Source organism: Bubalus kerabau, chromosome 2 (assembly GCF_029407905.1).
Source record: "Bubalus kerabau isolate K-KA32 ecotype Philippines breed swamp buffalo chromosome 2, PCC_UOA_SB_1v2, whole genome shotgun sequence".
Lineage (NCBI taxonomy): Eukaryota > Metazoa > Chordata > Mammalia > Artiodactyla > Bovidae > Bubalus > Bubalus kerabau.
Genome location: NC_073625.1, coordinates 99,370,482 through 99,383,197, shown reverse-complemented (window position 1 = coordinate 99,383,197; position 12,716 = coordinate 99,370,482). Strand labels below are relative to the sequence as shown.

The 12,716-nt window shown below is 38.3% G+C and overlaps 1 protein-coding gene across 1 annotated transcript in view; it reads left to right on the top strand.

Moving 5' to 3' along the window:
• IFT57 (intraflagellar transport 57) overlaps positions 1–12,716 on the top strand; it is a 72,850-nt gene that overhangs the window by 22,464 nt on the left and 37,670 nt on the right. The window contains exon 5 of the mRNA XM_055568073.1: positions 103–171. Within this exon, the coding sequence (XP_055424048.1) occupies positions 103–171 (69 nt within the window). The remainder of the gene's footprint in view (positions 1–102; positions 172–12,716) is intronic.

Here is a 12,716-nt window from a genome sequence, read left to right as displayed (position 1 = left end):
ATATATAACCTACAAGGACCTACTGTAAAAAAAATCTGGAAATATATTTTTTAATTACAACTTTTATAATTATTAACTTTTAAACTCTTTTATTTTCCTAAGGAAGAGGAGACAGACAATGAAGAAAACTTTATTGATCTCAACGTTTTGAAGGCCCAGACCTATCGCTTGGTGAGTTACACAGGATACATGCAGGATCAACAAGCAGTCAGTACATGTATTCTGCTGGGAATGGAAGCAAGTAGAAATCATTGTTCTGGCCATTGTTGCTATAACATTTTATGTATAGGAAAATAATTTCAAGTAGCTCTTGAAATTATTTTCCTATACATAAAATGTTATAGCAAATATAAAACTCAGAGGGGCAAGTGGAACAGCCTCTGGTCTATATCATGAAATATCAACTCAGGGTCAGTTTCAAGTTATTTTCCATTATAATGGCCTGTAATGCTCTTCATTATAGGAAAATACTTAAATTGTAGGTAATTCTTTGAAATAAAATGGATTATATTAAGACTGGTATATGAATAGATGGTCAGTTGCTTCAAGTCAGTTTTTGCTTTATTTTAATTAGGAAATAAGCCCAGTCTATAAAAGAGAACCCACTCAATGAAATAATTTCAAAGTACAGTTTGGATTTTTGTATTTTCCTATATGTATATTTATGGCACCCCACTCCAGTACTCTTGCCTGGAAAATCCCATGGACGGAGGAGCCTGGTGGGCTACAGTCCATGGTGTCGCTAAGAGTCAGGCACGACTGAGCAACTTCACTTTCACTTTCCACTTTCATGCATTGGAGAAGGAAATGGCAACCTACTCCAGTATTCTTGCCTGGAGAATCCCATGGACGGGGGAGCCTGGTGGGCTGCCGTCTATGGGGTCGCACAGAGTTGGACACGACTGAAGCGACTTAGCAGCAGTAGCAGCATATGTATATTTCAATAAAATGATATTTATCTCATGCCACAAAAATACATATGAAACAAAATCTTATTTGTCCTTTATTTAATTTTTCTCATCTTAATTCTGCAAATAAATTTGGACCTAGTTTTGGGTACATATCATGAAGACTTCCTTGGCCACCTCACCCCAAGGTGGTCTCTTCACTTATCATTCACTGCCATAGTATTGTTAGCATTTGTAACTATTATTAACAATATGGGTGTGTTTTCTGCCCAACTTGAGGTGTGTGTAATATAATGTGGCTATCTTGCCTGACTGTGTGAGTTGTCTTTGAGACTTTTCAGTACTTACTAGGTGTATGACTTTGAGTAGGTTTCCCGTCTTCTTATGCCATATCTTCATCATCCATAAAATCAGAATAAAACTATTACCTTTAACAAAGATTTTTTAAAGATTAAAAGAGTTACTGCACATAAAGCATTTATGTGATGTCTGTCTGGCACATAGAAAGTACTTACAAGTTATTGGCAAAAACCAAAACCACACCTCCCCCTACATTCCTTCTCTTAAATCTGACTTATATAAGCTCCTTGGTAACAGGAATAACTATCATTTTTTATATTGTCCATAGTGTAATACAAAAGGTACTGACTAAATGCTTCTTAAATCAACAAATAAACTTTTCTTGCTTAATTGAAAATTATTTCAAAATAACATGTTAACATTTAAATACAGCCAAGCTTCAGTTATAACAATATACTTGCCAATCACTATAGTTTTCAAAGTACTTTAAAACACATCCTTTCCTGACCTTTTAAGGTATTTGAGAAGATGTTATCTCCGTTTTCAGTTCAGTTCAGTTCAGTCGCTCAGTCGTGTCCAACTCGCAGCACACCAGGCCTCCCTGTCCATCACCAACTCCCAGAGTTCACTCAGACTCAAGTCCATTGAGTCAGTGATGCCATCCAGCCATCTCATCCTCTGTCGTCCCCTTCTCCTCCTGCCCCCAATCCCTCCCAGCATCAGAGTCTTTTCCAATGAGTCAACTCTTCGCATGAGGTAGCCAAAGTACTGGAGTTTCAGCTTTAGCATCATTCCTTCCAAAGAAATCCCAGGGTTGATCTCCTTCAGAATGGACTGGTTGGATCTCCTTGCAGTCCAAGGGACTCTCAAGAGTCTTCTCCAACACCACAGTTCAAAAGCATCAATTCTTTGGCACTCAGCTTTCTTCACAGTCCAACTCTCACATCCATACATGACCACAGGAAAAACCATAGCCTTGACTAGACGGACCTTTGTTGGCAAAGTAATGTCTCTGCTTTTCAATATGCTATCTAGGTTGGCCATAACTTTTCTTCCAAGGAGTAAGCGTCTTTTAATTTCATGGCTGCAGTCACCATCTGCAGTGATTTTGGAGCCCAGAAAAATAAAGTCTGACACTGTTTCCACTGTTTCCCATCTATTTGCTATGAAGTGATGGGACCAGATGCCATGATCTTCGTTTTCTGAATGTTGAGTTTTAAGCCAACTTTTTCACTCTACTCTTTCACCTTCATCAAGAGGCTTTTTAGTTCCTCTTCACTTTCTGCCATAAGGGTGGTGTCATCTGCATATCTGAGGTTATTGATATTTCTCCCGGCAATCTTGATTCCAGCTTGTGCTTCCTCCAGCCCAGTGTTTCTCATGATGTACTCTGCATATAAGTTAAATAAGCAGGGTGACAATATACAGCCTTGACGTACTCCTTTTCCTATTTGGAACCAGTCTGTTGTTCCATGTCCAGTTCTAACTTGCTTCCTGACCTGCATACAAATTTCTCACGAGGCAGATCAGGTGGTCTGGTATTCCCATCTCTTGAAGAAATTTCCACAGTTTATTGTGATCCACATGGTCAAAGGCTTTGGCATAGTCAATAAAGCAGAAATAGATGTTTTTCTGGAACTCTCTTGCTTTTTCGATGAACCAGCGGATGTTGGCAATTTGGTCTCTGGTTCCTCTGCCTTTTACAGATACAAAAACTGAAATTTCTAACCTTGAGACAGTTTAATCTTTTAAAAAGCAAATAAATTGCAGTGCCTTAATTTTAGCTCAGTTTCTTCAAACTCCCAAGTCTATTGCTTTTTCTCCTTTACTTTATAACAAAGAGTTCGGTGGCGTAGATTCCTAACTTAAGCAAGGGTGCTTTGGTGCTTGGTGTTCTTGTGATGAAGATGTCATGACAGAGTTCTAAAGTGTGAAGAAAAAAACAAAAGGAGAGTTGCATACACAGTTATTCTTATAAAGAATTTGTTGTTTGTACTATTCATTCTTATATTGATGGTGTAAATAGAAGCCTGTGCAGGCCACCTGTGATTCTCTCTAGACTACGTAGTTTGAGTATTGGGAAGGAGCAAAGTAATTTAACTTGCCTCTACCATGACTCTAAGTCCCGATTGGTCCTAATTTCAATTTTTCACCTCCATTAAACTGTGTAAGGATGGGTTTTTGCTCTACCAGTGACTTTATAAATGATCTAAGTATTAGATCCTTTGGTCGATAGTATTCATATATAACCTATACTTTTTTTGAGCTAAGACTATATGGTTGCGTTTTCAAAGGAGGAAGAAGTCTGAATACCAGGTGTTTGTGGATGGTCAGCCATGAAGTACTAATGAGGCAGAAAACCCTTTCATATTTTAAAAAATCTGGCAAGTTTATGATGTTGCCCACTACAGCCATCTGCCTGAGACAGCTGTATCTGACTAGAGCGTTCAGTGGCTCAGGCTGCTCTTTCCCTAAGACAGAGCTGCTGTATAGTTAGTAACACAGATTTAAGATTTTATGTTTCATGAAGCAGGTGGGCTCACAATGCAGAAGAAATATTATGTCACTCAAGTTGATGCGATGCATTCATCGCTAGAACAAGAATGGTGGATTCTGTCTAGGAAATTGGTTTCCTGAATGTATACGTGCCTGTGCCAGCCCAGCAGCGTGTGGCTCCAGCAGTCCCCTCTGCCTGTGGCTTTGAAACATTAGATGCTTCTCCAGTCATTCTCTGTCTCCTCCCCCAGCTTATGGTTCTTCACAGGCTCTGGCATCACACTCATCTGATTTGTTTATGATCTGTCTCAACCAGTAGAACGCAAACTCCTCTAGAGCAGAAACTTTTTAAACTTCTTTTTCACCTACCTGTGCCTGTTGTGTAGAACATGCTTGATATTGAATAATATTGAATGAAAACACATGTGAATGGATGCTATTTTATATTTATAATTTTATGAGAAAGTATAGTTTAATCTTCATAGAGAAGAGAATCTCTCAGCAATAATTGGGTTCTCTTCTATGTACCATGTAGGATCGTGCAGGGAGAAATCTACTTATATTCCTTTCGTTCATTTAATAAAGCATAGTCTAGACCCTGAGAAGTTTGCTCTTAAGGATGGTGGTAACTCAAGAAGCTGGCTCTACATGAGCGTTTTCCTGAGACTTGTGGTAGGAACAAGAGAGAAGGCAAATGAAACAGATATACGCTGTAGATCGTGTTCTCTGGAAGTAGACACTGAGACAGTTTGGATGGGATGCAAGATGTTCATGGTGAAAAGACAGGGTGAGAAAGCGGTATTGGGCTGAGGGGGCATGGAACTGTGAGTCAGGCCTGATAAAGCCTTGGCCAGCCTGCTGAGAAGCTGTGGAGAAGTGCTGCCTGCTGGGCTTGGTCTCTGGAGGCAGGCTGCCCTGGGAAGGAGGCAACCCCCAGGATCAGTAGCTCTGCACGTAGGACAGAGCCCGAGGGAGCTGACAGCAGAAAAGCCACTTGCTGCCCAGCTGAGCGCAAGTCCTTCCTTGAAAGAAATCCAGGAGGTCCAGCGTCCTTACTCCCACTAAATAGCTGAAGGCTATAACTGTTAATTTGAAGAAGTTGTAAAGAGATGCTATATGCCCATTGACTAAACTTTGCAATGTCTGCCTAATAAGAGCATGATGCGGCAGCAGCATTTCATGAACACTGAAACCGGGGTTCTAAGAAAATGGTGCTTCCTGTCAATCATGAATGCTTGCGGTGATGGCATTGGCTTGTGTGGAAGCAGGTGTTTTTCAGAATAGTTATCTACTTTGAGGTTTAAAAAATATACTTTGAAGCCATTTTTTGCTGTGATTTCCTCTAGTCTCTTAACGCATTATAGTTTTACCAATAACACAGGTATACCTCATCTTGTGATACTTCACTTTATTGTCCTTTGTAGATACTGCATTTTGCAGATACTGCCTTTTTTTTTTTTTTTTTTTTAACAAATCAAAGATTTGTGGCAACCCTGCATTGAGCAAGTCTGCTGGTGTTATTTTTCCAGTAGTATTTTCTCACTTGGTCTCTGTGTCATATTTTGATAATTCTAGAAATGTTTCAAACTTTTCCATAATTATTATATTTGTTATGGCAATTTGTGATCAGTGATCTTTTTTTTTAATCAATGATGTTGATGTTACCACTATAACTTGCTAAAGGCTCTGATGACAGCATTTTTATTGATAAAATATTTTTTAATTAAAGCATGTACATTATTTTTTAGACATAATGCTGTTGCACACTTAAAAGACTACAGTGTATTGTAAACATATCTCTTATGTGCACTGGGAAACCGAAACAGTTGTGTGATTTGCTTTATTGTGGTATTCACTTTATTGAAGTGGTCTGAAGCCAAACCTGCAACATCGCAGAGGTTTATGCCCATACTGTGCAAGAAAACAATTCCTGCAACTAGTAAGGAATTGCTTTATTTTTCCAGAGCTTGATTTGCAGGCTATTTGTTTAAATTTTGAATTTTTTCTTAAAAAAAAGAATGCTAGCCCACAGAGTTCCACATTCTCTTAGTCCCTCTGGTTTCCGAATATTTTCCAAGTCTGAAATTGAGTTAAAAGCATCTGTGAGATTGGTCATGGAGTGGGGGACACTAGCGGGGAATGAAGCTCTGACAGTTGGTCAGAGCCTGTGAGGGTTAGTGATATGGTAGAATGTTCAAAGATGTGAGGAGTGGGAGCAGGGAAAGAAGCAAGGTGTTCAGCAGGTGTTCTGGTTATTACCATTTGAAATTTGAGCATGCTGATTGGAAAGTGCCTGCATGTTCATGGTAACTAGGCTGTAATTATGAGTGGTCTCTGAAAAACCTCTCCAGTCTATAGCTCAACAGAATCCCAGCAGTAGCGATCTGGCAGCATAATGCAGATGTCTCATTCTTCTCCCCCAGCAGAAAAAAAAAAAAAAAAAAAAAAATGGGAGGGAAGCTGCACACTCTCTGAATTCTATTTTTAAATGCCCATCACTTCATTTCAAAACATTTTTTTCAAACATGCCATAGACACCATTCTTCCTTGAGATGCTAAATTTAAGGTTTTAGAAACCAAATCCTAAGTTATACAGCACAAAACCAACTCTCTGAAAAGGTTTAAACACAATTGGTTTTTAATTACTTAGCAAAAAATTCATTGTAGCAAGAATGAGAGAATTTTTAGCTTAAAAGGCAAAAGCTGTAAGGAAGTAAAGCTCTGGGCTTAAAATAAAAATCATTTCAGTTGTAGTTTAGGGTGTCATTGTGGCAAGTCTGCAATATTGTAATAAAAAAGGGGAAGAAGATAGATCTACTTTGATTAATAGTTTAAATACATTTTCTTCACTTTACATATGCTTTACACTTTACTGTTCAACAAAGTGTCTTTCTGAGTAATACAAGGGAAAATATACCATGCTACAACATGACATGCCCCATAGTTTATCCCTGGTTCTGATTCCCACTTGAGGAAAATGTTCTTTCTTCTCCTTTCCTAAAACAATGGGGTGTGAGTTCTCCTCTCTGTGCTGTGCCTGTGCTCTATCATTGGTACTTCACAGAAGAAACAATTAAAACGCCACATGTTTTGAGTGTGATGGAACGCGTTATGGCTGAGCAAATGCTTTTATTTCTCTGTTAACTAACCCGTACCACCCCAGCAGTTTCACATCTGGAGGTGAATAGAAAATGTAGGTTAGAGAAAAAAGCTGCACCCCTCACTGCTCAGAGGAGACTCAAATGGCAGTTCTTGCTGGGTTTAAAAGAGAGTTTTGCTTGATCTTTAGCGTTGCTTTTGAATCCACATTTGAAATAGGAAAGATCCTCATCTTCATCCTGTTTTTATTGTGAGGAAGCAAGGACTTTTCAAGGTCTTTTCCAACTCTGAGTCCATACCTTTAAGGCCAGTGCTACAGTGGAAAAGCAGCCTTAGATAGAAAATCCTGACCACATGGCCATGATTTATCCTCTCAAACTCAATTTCTTATCTTTAGGTGGGGACACAATTCAACCCAGGGTTGTTTTAAGATTAATAGAACTTGGGGACCACACCTAGCATGGTGCTGGCAGAGAGTATATGTTTGATGAATTTCTTATTTTGTATAATTTTTACCTCTCTTAGAGATTGTAATTAGTTATAAACATTCTTAGGTGTTAATAGGAGAATAGAAAAAAGCCCCAGTCTCACAATACAAATTTCTAGACCACCATGAATATTTTTGAGTAAGAAGCTTATATAGCATGTAAGTTATAAGGAAGATTGCATTTTGATGTAAATTAGGAAGCTCTGGTGATAGCATGGCTTTAATTTTGTTATCTGTCGCTGGATTATTATTGAAGGCCCATTGGACTCAGTCTGCTGTCACATAGGATCTCCTCTATAGAGATGACTAAGGGGAATCTAATGAAAAGTATTGTAATTTTAGGATCTTTTCTAGGAATCATTTGAAAGCAGTCATTTTATGAATGGATGGGTTTTACTTCCTTAATCAACACTGCTGCTGCTGCTGCTAAGTCGCTTCAGTCGTGTCCGACTCTGTGCGAACCCATAGACGGCAGCTCACCAGGCTCCCCCGTCCCTGGGATTCTCCAGGCAAGAACACTGGAGTGGGTTGCCATTTCCTTCTCCAATGCATGAAAGTGAAAAGTGAAAAGTGAAAGTGAAGCCGCTCAGTCGTGTCCGACCCTCAGCGATCCCATGGACTGCAGCCTTCCAGGCTCCTCCGTCCATGGGATTTTCCAGGCAAGAGTACTGGAGTGGGGTGCCATTGCCTTCTCCATAATCAACACTAATAGCATGTAATTTATTATAAAATTCAGTACATTAGATGTGTACCCAGAATGTGCGGTCTTCTATAAACCTATATTCTTAAAAACCCTCACCTGCATCCATCTACCCCTCACAGTGTTAGTGCTTTGAATATCTGACGACTGATTCATTTTCATCCAGGACATGTAGTTACTAAGACCTGTAGATGGTGCCTTTGAAATCCCTCTCATATTCACCTTCCCCATCTCCACCCTTTGCTGAAATATTTTTCCTCTTATTCCTCAATCTTTTTTTTTCCCATGTTGTAGGATCGTAGTTCCCTGATCAGGGACTGAACCTGGGCCCTCGACAGTGAAAGCATGGAGTCCTAACCACTGGACCACTAGAATTTCCTCTTACTCTTTGATGTTACTCCCCCAAACATGACTTTTGCCAGATCATTCTGAATCCAATAACTTTTGTTGGCTTTTCATTGCCTACAGCTAAGTTTAGACAGATAACAAAGCAATACATTTTTGGTCTGGCTTTCAAAACCCTTAGCAATTTGACAACTGTCCATATAGCCAACTTTATTTTCTTTTGCTGGGATAACTTTTCCAGGTAGACTCATGAGGTTTCAAGGTAACCTCATGAGTATATCTGCTCTCATCTCATCCTCTTTTGTCTCTTACCTAAAATGCCTTCCCATCATCTGTCTACCTGACCCTTCAATGTTTAAGGTTCAGCTCAAATCCTGCCTCCTTAGTGATACCTTTCCTTATCACCCCAGCTCCATTTAATCCTATGATTCACAAATCTACAACCTATAAATTTTCATAAAACAAAACTAAAATATTCTTTTATGAGGATTTTTTATCATTTTATTCACTATCCCTGGAGTAGAACAGTACCTGGTATTTACTAGGTACTAAATAAAGATTTGTTAGGTTAAATTATTTTACCTTGTTTGTAACTTTTCTCTGTCCTCTGGCTTAGAGGACAAAATTCACATTCCTTAGCCTGGCCTCTGAGGTCTTCACGATATATTCAATTTTCTTTTGCTTCCCAATATTTAGCTTTTTAATCTCCTAGTCTCTCATCTCATATGATCTTCACAAGCTATGTTCATTCCATATTTCATATTTGGCTTATGATGCTTTCCTGCCTATGTAAATGCTTGACTTGCCTCTTCTGCCTGTTTACATCCCAAACATCCTTGTAAAGTTAAACTTAAATTTCACCGTTTCCATTAAAATGCGCTTCTCTCTGTTATTCAGACTCCTAAAGCATTTACCACCCCTGTACCGGCTAGTGTTTGGAAGTTAATCAAACTTACATTTTTACTTGTTTTTATTGAAAAAACTTTATTCTTTTTAAAGGTAAAATATATTCCTTGTTTCTTTTAAATGAAAGCCCAAAAGAATACAAAGAAAAAATTAAAAATTTCTTCAAATCTCAGCACCTAGATATAAACATTGTATCCCTTTACACATAATTGCCCTGACGTCAAGTGAGATGCTAACATTTAGTGAATCTGATGAAGGGTATATGTGAATTTTTAATGCTATTTGTGTAATTTTTTATAAGTCTGAAAAAAATTATACTGATGCAAAAATAGATTACTGAAGTAGTACAGAGTTAAAAAATAATCCACATATATGGTTATATTAGTATATGAAGAAATGCAAATCAATCAGAGATTCAATTAAATGGTGATGAGATAACAAGCTGTTCATTTGGAGAAAAAAGATGGGTTCCTCCCTCATATCTTACACCCAAATAAACCTCATTTGTTTTAATCAACAAATTAAAAACTGATGAGGCCTAAGGATATGAGTGGCAAGTGTAATATTCATGGGTTGAAATAGGCATGATAAAGCATGGCGAGAAAACTAAAAACCATAAAGGAAGAGTACTGATAAATCTGAATGCATAAAAATTAAAACCTTATATATGGAGGGATGGGAAATACCATAAAGTTAAAAGACAAGTAAGAAACTGGACAAATATAGTTGTAACTTATATGACAAAGGATTGATAGCCATATAGTAAGGTGCTTCAGAGCTTGTGCTCTAGGGTGACCTTGCCTGGGCCCTGCCACTTACTAATGATGTGACATTGGGAAAATTGCGTAACTACTCTCTACCTCATTTTTCTTATTCAAAAAAATGGGAATAAGGCTCCTTTGATTCATGGTCTTATTACTGGGCATTTAACCTGTGTGTAAAAGCGTCTAATACCATGCTTGGCATATAATAATGGTAATGGTAATTATAGCTACTAACATATTTTGGGGGCTTATTATGTATCAAGTATTACGAAAGCCTTTCAAATGCATCATTTAATTTAATCCCCATAACACTTTCAATGTGGAGAGGGTAAAATTATTACTTCCATTTTACAGATGGGGACCCTGAGATTTAATGACTAGCAGCTAGTAAGTGATGAAGGTGGAATTTGACCAGAGATGGGATGCCTGACTCATTGTCTTAACGTTTACATCATACTGTGGTGATTCTTAAGACAACTTAATTCCCTGAGTCCTGGGAATATTTAATCTTGACAATTAATTGGATTTTAATATTCCTCTCAGTAGGTTTGAATTGAGCTCTTCAAATGTATTTGAGTGCTGGTATATCCATGTGGTTGCAATCTCTAAAGAAACCTTATAGAAATTCCTGCCATAAAAAGTTAGACTTATTTTGCATACTCGGCAACACCTAGTATTGGGGCATTGATATATCCATGTTGTTGCCATCTCAAAGAAAAGAAGCCTTACAGATGTTTATGCCATAAAAAGTTAGACTTATTTTACATACTCTGCAACACCAAGTATAATGTCTACATTATTTCCTCCAGACGCACTTCCTGTGTTACTTTCTTTGGTTTTAGTTTGAGAAAATAAAAAGTCTATGGAAATGATTTTATCTTAACACTTAGTATACCAGTGTAGCTAAAGTAGTTAAAGTAGCAAAGGTAGTTTGATGTGTTAAACAGAAATAATACTGGAGGTTAAATTCTCACTCAAAAACAATTTCAGATCTTTAATTGGAAAATTAAATTTATTTTGTGTTAATTTGGGGAGCTTTCTTTTTACCCTTTTTGGTATATGGGAACAAAATTTGTTCAAGTCTTGGTTCATATTATAACTCAATAAAATTTCTTTTGATAGTCTTAAAATTGAACTTAAAACTTTTGTGAATTTCATATATTTCAAGATGGAGGCTACCATCTATCTATTTCTTTCGATAGATTAGCCAGGGTTTAATTTGGTTATTCAGAGCAAATTTGAAGATACTTTTTGTATGGTATTAAACATTTTTCTTCACAGTAATATAGTGTTAAATCATGTAAAACCTAATTTGGAAAGAAAATAATGAATTAGATTCACATTTTGTGCTTCTTTAATCATGAAGAAGAATTGACTTGTAGCAACATGAATGGTTTTATCTCTGCCTTAAATATAATTTGTTAAAATCATTAGATTTTGAGGGAATACTCTGATTGAAATATCAATAACTTATTTACCCCTTTCTCTAACTTTATTGATAGACGGGAAAGAAGGGCACTAGATACCCTTAGGAGAAACCCTGTTTAATCCATAGTAATACTATATATACTGTATTAGCCTTTTGGCCATCTAGCCTATCTTGGAAATGCGGCAAATGAGGCAGAATTCAAAAAAGACCCCTGAACAACCAAAATAAGAATAAACACTTCATTTAAAATTTTTCTGTGAAGAGTCCTAACCTCACTGCCCTTCATCCCTGAATGCTCACTTTTTTCTCTTGTATTCTTGTGCTCAGTCACTCAGTCATGTCCAACTCTGCAACCCCATGGACTGTAGCCCACCAGGCTCTTCTGTCCATGGGATTTCCCAGGCAAGAATACTGGAGTGGGTTGTCATTTCCTTCTCCAGGGGATCTTCCTGACCCAAGGATCAAACCCATGTCTCTTGAGTTTTCTGCATTGGCAGGTGGATTCTTTACCACTGCACCACCTGGAAAGTCCAACTTTGCCTAAATTCTAACAAGGTTGGTTATTAGGTTTCTAAATCCACAGCAACTTAGGAGGAGGAAGAGGTGCTACAGACAAGCAGGAAGACAGCCAAGGTGACCACTGGCATCATAATGATAAACACAGCTCTAGGAACAATTTAAAAGCAGACATTAGAAAGCAATACTTATAGTTATCTGGGATTGTTTAGTGTGGGATCAGTCAATCCAGATTTCTCCGCTTTTAAGGCATTGTTGTATTACAGCATAGTACAGTAAGAGACGTCAAAAAGATTAAGTTACAGCCAGTAAATGTTAGCATTCCCCGTATCCGAAATCCATTCTGACAGTGGTGTCTGATCTTCCTGAGAGGCAGGGATTTGGGCTTGGTAGTTGCCGGAGAAGGCAATGGCGCCCCACTCCAGTACTCTTGCCTGGAAAATCCCATGGACGGAGGAGCCTGGTAGGCTGCAGTCCATGGTGTGGCTGAGGGTCGGACACGACTGAGCGATTTCACTTTCACGCATTGGAGAAGGAAATGGCAACCCACTCCAGTGTTCTTGCCTGGAGAATCCCAGGGATGGGGGAGCCTGGTGGGCTGCTGTCTATGGGGTCACACAGAGTTGGACACGACTGAAGTAACTTAGCAGCAGTAGCAGCAGCAGTTGCAGGCTTAAGCACCTCCCCTTGCTCTTGTTTCACTACTAGTTATGTATTGGGATCTTCTAAATCTCCCTTCATCTCCCATTTTCACCTGGAAGTCGGT